The sequence below is a fragment of the Fukomys damarensis genome, unplaced genomic scaffold (assembly GCF_012274545.1).
Source record: "Fukomys damarensis isolate Sample0158 unplaced genomic scaffold, DMR_v1.0_HiC HiC_scaffold_14, whole genome shotgun sequence".
NCBI lineage: Eukaryota > Metazoa > Chordata > Mammalia > Rodentia > Bathyergidae > Fukomys > Fukomys damarensis.
Window position 1 is genome coordinate 5005603 of NW_022900926.1, and position 6882 is coordinate 5012484.

General features: G+C 39.9%; 1 protein-coding gene across 1 annotated transcript in view; it reads right to left on the minus strand.

Annotated features, from left to right (window-relative positions):
• Trdn (triadin) overlaps positions 1-5412 on the minus strand; it is a 205633-nt gene extending 200221 nt beyond the window's left edge. The window contains exon 1 of the mRNA XM_033763212.1: positions 5104-5412. Within this exon, the coding sequence (XP_033619103.1) occupies positions 5104-5125 (22 nt within the window). The 5' untranslated portion in view covers positions 5126-5412. The remainder of the gene's footprint in view (positions 1-5103) is intronic.
• Positions 5413-6882: the final 1470 nt, after the last annotated feature.

Genomic DNA, 6882 nt, shown 5'->3' on the forward strand with positions numbered 1-6882 from the left:
TTTTGAATTTTTCTTTGGATTTTGCATGAACTACCTCAAAGTTAACTCTTGCTAACTAGTCTCTAATTAGCATCACCGATAAGTTTGAGAAATGAGATGAAATAAATCTCCAGATTTCCAGTTTATAATGGATACATTTTAAAAATAATTACTTCTTGATGTGTTGTTGCAAATATAAACAGTATTTCTAGACCCCTCTGTCTATTACATACATTTTCAGTTTCTGTCATTATCAACAGATCATTGATTTTGAAGAATAATCGGCCCTCACAAATAAAATTGGTGTAGAGTCACTGGCCTAGGTACTTCACGAAAAGTAAATTCTAATTAAATGATCAATTGTCTTTTTTTAAAAAAATCTGTGTTATGGAAACACTAGAATATTCACAAAACTAGACAGAATATCATAATGGAATCTCATGTTCCCCTCGGGGGTCTGATCCTGATCACCCACATCGCATCTGCTTTCCCCTCCAGCACATTTGTTAGGGTGCAAAAATTTTATCTCATCCATACATGTCTGGGTATGGATCTTCAAATAACAAGTAGTTTTAAAAGATAGCCACAGTATGGTCATCTCACTAGAAGTAGAGTAACTACCAGTGTCAAAATATGTAGAATGTGTCAAATTTCCAATGACTTCATCAGAATTGTTTTAAGGCCGTTTGACTCGTTACGTAGTCATGTCACACATTATGACAAGTTTCCCTTTCTTCCGCTTCTTTTTGCCTCTAGGTTATGGTGGCCAGTTTTCCTGTTCATATTTGTAGCAAGAACTAAACCACTTAAACTATAGCATTTATCTAGCCTTGGTTTCTGAACATTTTATCTACTCATTTCTTGCAAAATTGAGGCTGTTTCATATTTCTTTCTTTCCTTTATTTTTCCTTATTTATTTCTCTTCTTTCTTGTCTTGAATCAGTACTTGCTATCATCTTATAGTTTGCTATGATTGGCCAACAGCATGCCTTTCTGTGGCTTTTATACTTTTATGCATGGATGTTTGTTGGCTTCAAAATGATGAAAACTTCTAATCGTCTTAAGCAACCAATGCACAAAACTTTTCATTTAACTATGTCTCTCACTAGCATGGTCCTTCTCTTCTGAGTGTCCCAGGTCTTCACTGTCAATTTTAAAATGCATTCCTAGAACTAAAAATTATTTTCACGTAGTGTGTTGTTTGGTTCCTGGTGCTGTTGTTTGATCAGAGAATGGAGGCCACACCCCGGAAATGATTAGGCCTACAAGGTAGTGCTATACCCTCCCCAAACCCAAACCCAAACCCAATCCAGGTGTACAAGATGGAGCTGTTTCTTCTCTCAATTTCACCATGTTTCTCTCTAAATGGTATAATTTGTGTTCCTATTTGTTAAGCAGACTGGGGGTGAATTCTTGATCTTTTGCCTCGAAAGCAACAATGGGTGTTCATGGGCTACAGAGTCTTCGGGACATCAAGGATAACGCCATCTATAAAATAACTGCTTTTGCTCCAAACTTTGAATACCAAGTCCCCTTTGATATGATGTTCAGCTAACTGAAAGTAAAGAACTCTGCATACATATTGCAATAACCCTTCTGAAACTTGAGGTTACATAATAGCCAAAAAGCTCAGACTCTGACATAGGTCCACAAACTTGAACCTGTTATATAAAAAGTCAGGTTTTCCTATATCTTGAAAGCTCTTGTATCCGGAGAACAAATCATATCAATATTATTCTAAACATAATATGACTGTACATTAGTTAATAGGCAATTTGAAAATTACCCATTTTATCAATTTAAAAAAAAATCTCTATCATCTCTGCACAGAGCTATTAAGAATTAATAATCTTTATTTCTTCATCCAAACTACTCAGAAGATACTTTTACACAGTACTATCTGCTGTCAAACAGATGCCACAGCATGGCACATGTGTCAGTGTGGTTCTATGCGTGAGCTTCGGAAGGGGAGTTAACTTGGACATCTGTCCAGGAGTAAGTGGGCCTGTGGAAGAAAGTGGAGGGCTATTTATAGCCCTAAACTTGAGCGCAGTTTGAGTCTCATCCAGTTCGGGGCCTGACCTAACGTACCCAATGTAGCATGGGTCTGGTGTACACACCCCACACCTACCGAAATGACGCCACGCTCAGGGGGGCCTCACACAGTAAAACGTATTCAGTCTGATGCCTCGATCAGACCCGGATGTGACTCTGCTATGCCGTGTGCAGCTGTGGGAATTCAGGCATTTGTCTCACCCCTGCCAAGCCTCAGCTTCCTATTCTACCAACGGTAAGAATAAGAGCATCTCGTGTGGTTGTGGTAAGGACTAAATGAGCAGGTGGCAAGCTTGACACAGCGCTTACTCTGTTACATCAATTTATCATGTCCCATTTCAAAGTTGCTCTTTCCAAGAAACCCTTTGGAGTTCAACTTCTTCATAGTTCTAATTAATCTACTGCAACTATGTATGCAGCATCATTTCCTTTCTTCTGCCCGGTGAAGTAACCTGGGTGGTAATGTGCAGAGACGATCTCAGGGAAGACCTTGGTGCGATTTGTACACATACCTTACACTACAGTTGGACAAGCCCAGCCCTGATCTTAAACCACAAAAGGTGCACCTTGTACCCCATGAACTCCTCTGACTTTGGAGCAGCCACAGAATTCAAAGGAGCCTGAGCTTCCCACAGATGGAGGTGAGCAGCGTGCACACCCACTCTGTGAGGAGCAGCTCTTGCTCTTCCTTTATTGCTACCAACTTTGTTTTCTTTTGTTTGTTTGTTTTGTTTTGTTTTGTTTTTTGTGATAAATGAATGCGACGGGTGATGAGTGGGTGGCACAGGGCTACCTAGCATAGGGCGAGTGTTTACCCTTCAATAACCTGTCCACAAATGGTTGCAAAAGAGGCACAGCAGATGAGAAAAAACACAATTCCAGGCTGAAGGAATAGCCATACCAAGGCACTGTACAAAAGATAGGCCTTTTATAAGAGACGAGAAAAAAGCTACTGTAGCTAGGGCACCAAAGTGGGAATCTCAAAGACAAAATAAAAAGTGTGCAGAGGAAAAGCATGCCAAAGCTTTGAATAGTCACAGAGGATGAGTATGATACTAACCCTAACAGATGAGTTCACTGAGTAGGCACTCTGATTCCCATATGAGCACACAATCAATGAATTGCTCCACAAAAGCATTAAGTACACCACTGAGGTTCAGGTGACAAGGTCCTATCAACTGTGGATACCAAAGAGCAGGACCTGACCGTTACCCAGAAGTATATGGTGTTTTCATTTTTGGGGTGGTGAGGCACTGGAAATCGAACTTCAGTCCTTGCCCTTGCAAGGCAGGCCGCAGAACCACTGAGGCTAAACACCTGGCTCTTTACTTTCTTAATTGATCAATAATTCAATTATTTTTATGAGTCACTCATGGAGGGCCTTTCATCCAAAAAACTCCCGATAGGAAAAAAGCAAAAAAGAAAGTTCAATTCTATGATCAGGAATTTTACCATAAAGAGTTTTATGAATCAACAAAAAGGGGCCCAGAGCCTAACCCAGAGGCAAAGCCAAAGCTGGTTTGGCCAGCTGAGCATCCGAATCAGATGGCAGCCCACGCCCTGAGCAGAGGTAGGACACTCACTCATAGGTATCTGAATAACTTATGCAGGGCTAAGTAAGAAGTTTTTATAGACAGCTTTCTTTAAGACAAACCGAAGTCCACATGATACAGAATATCTAAGGAGCAGGAAAAATGTTATTTATATTTAGTTAGCAAATTCTGAACTGGAACTGTCACATGTTAAACCTGACTACAGAAGAGAAGATAACACAAACTATCATTGCAATTTCAAATCTCGTCTGTGCTGTAGTCCTGAGAAAGTGGGAGAACATCTGAGTTAGTTTCTTTTTCTGAAAAGCTGAAATAATGATATTTGATGGAATTATATGACATTTTAGTCAACAAAACACTTAAAATACAGCGATCTCTGAGTAATTGTTGTTGTAAATTTGGGGTGACAGACTAATTTCTGTGCAGAAAGGACAAGTAAGGCAATTTTTCTTATAAATATTGACTGAAAATCTCTAATAGAAATCACTATGTCTATATTAATTTCCACCCAAAAAACTAAAACCCACATATTCTATTTTTTGGTTGACTAATTAAAAACCAACCCGCACAGCTCTTGACTTGGAAGTTGTCAAAAGCGCCACCTGTCTTGTTTTTTTACAGCTGTCAGAAGCAGATTTTAGATCCACCTCCAACAATTTTGCTCCAACTAGAAGCAGCCTGTGTCTGTATTCAAAATACATTAATTTCAAATGATTCCTTTATTGTAAGGCAAAAAAGAAATGTGTTTATAGAGTATTTGCTACCACAGCCAAATAATAAAAATTATGTTTTAAGTGTAGCATATAGGATAAGCAATGAAACAAATTATTCTAACATAAAGACATACTTCAGCACTTAAAGAGCAACTGAAAGGAATCTATGAAAAGAATCAGAGTGTAACATTTAATGTATTTATTGTGAACGCTAGTAAATCTGTAGCATGTGGACTTTTATCTCTGTCTCAAGGTGTCCATCAAGGGTAAAATCAAAATTTAATCAGAACACTTATGTCTTAAATTGCATATACATTTTATGCATGTATGTGTATTCATGCACTCTGGTTTAAAAGGAAAAATGAATTTAAGATCTCCATTTGTAAATACCATAAAGCAAAAATTCTCAATCATCTCTCTGAGCTTAAATATTGACTGGAATATTTTCAGTTTGCCATGGTCTTCATCTGTGCAATCCCTACCCTTCATGCTGAACAGAGAGGGGATCGGCCTTCATCTTACATGAAGTAGCTATTTATAGAGGTGTGGGTGACAACTGCTAACTAGGGGGGCCCTTGTACAGCAGTTTCCACATGTGAAATTGCAAAGAAATCTCTGCTCACCCCCACCCCAACCCACCCCGGGGATCAAAACCGGTAGCCTCTCAGCTTTCAAAGCCACTCCCCACACTGCACCAGACAGTGCTCTCAGGACCACATTTTAGGCGGAAGCATTGTCAGTCCTTGTGGCTGTCAGCGCACCCCCTCTCCCCCCCAACGGGATTCTCCTGGAAACAGCAATACCTTCGGCAGTGATCTCAGTCATGGTGGTCTTCGAGAGTCAGGCAGGTGAAAAGGTCTCGTCAAGTGGTACTTTGCAGAACCTTTTAGGATTGGAGAACTCTGGCAGAGGGCTCTGTGTTCGAATGTAAGGGTGCTTTGTTTTCCTGGCTGTTTCTGCTGCTTCTTTGCTGTCCTGTTGAACTTTGCCTCTTCTCCGCAGAGTTCTCCCCTGGAAACAACCTAAGCCCTTTTTCCAAGCAGCACTTGTGGCTCAGTGAGAAGTATCAGCTTCGAACAAAAATAGCCTCATCTCCCGGGGACTGTTCAGCACTTTTTTTTGGCACCCTACAGCAAAACACACACACACACACACACACACACACACACACACACACACACACACACTCTAGCTCCCTAGTCCCAAAGAGAGTTGGGAGGGCATAGGAACTAAAATGTAGTATCTAAGACCCAGCAGTTTCTCTAAGATAATTACAGGTCTTGGGGTCTGTGTCAGAAAACATGAGATAAAGAGTTGAAAGTAATCTTATCCCTGAAAGCTCAGATTTATTCTTAGTACCCTTAATGCTCAGAACATTCCTCTTTCCCTTATTTGGTTTGGGGAGGGTCCTGAAATGCTACCAGTGGTGAAGGGGAGGGGAATCAAGTAATTTTCTCAAAGTTGATTTGCTATTGGTCCAGAGCCACTCAGTAAGTGCGGCTACTTATTCAAGGCTACATTTTAAATTTCCACGGTCAAATCCTGTGCTTTCTTCTAAACTGGACACGTGTAGGAGATACATACTGAGCGTTCATCAATAAGAAATACAAAATACAAACTTCAAATCCCATGCTTTAGAATGAATGAAGTGTTGGATTTTTATTTTTGCAAATCCCTAACTGAAAATGAAATATGAGCTTATACAGCAATGGGAAAGGAAGGTGACATAAGGTTTTGAAGCCCATAGCTCACATGTTAGTAAAAGATTTCAATTTCTCCCTTTCTCAAAATTAAAAAAAAAAAAAAAAGGATCATAGCAGTGGCTAACAATTAGCTAAATTGACTGATTAGCATTTAACCTTCCCACTCCTCCCCAGGTGCTAATGAGCAAAGAGATATTTATTCAATAATTGGTGGATAGAAGGAGAAGGAGAATCAAAGGGCACTGATGATCACAAACTCTACCTGGTCCATGTATAATCAAGGGTCGACTACACTTACCTTTCATTTTCTTTTCACATGCATCTTAATAAGTGCTTGTAATTTCCTGTTTTAGCCTTCACTTGTAGCCTCTGGTTGTCACAACATCTTGAATTTGTAGGATGCTTCATGGATCAGGCAGCAGAGCTCAGTCTGTATTCTAAAATGTGGGGTCCAGAGAGCATTGCAACAGCCATTTGCAGAGACAGTGACATCCTGTGGGCTGACCGTGTGGACCCTTTGCTGCCCCGATTCCTGAAACAACAGAAAGTAATCATGAAAGGTCAGACAGGAGTTGTATAAATGAATGAGTAAAAACTCTTAATTCACAAAGGAGCCAATAATTCCAAGTAATCGATAACGATTGTTTTTATTAGTGCATGTTAGGAATACAGAATAGTGAGGTCGCTTCAGGGAAATGGTGCTTGCAAATAACCGATTTTGGGCATTTTCAATCTTCTTTCCACGCTCTTTCTCTCCCTCTTCCTCATCGCCCTCCCCACTTGAAGAGCCTACCTTCTAGTTTCCTATCATCTCTCCTCATCATTTCATTTCCTTAAATATAAACATAGTTTAGGTTTCTCATAAAGCAAATGTGATAT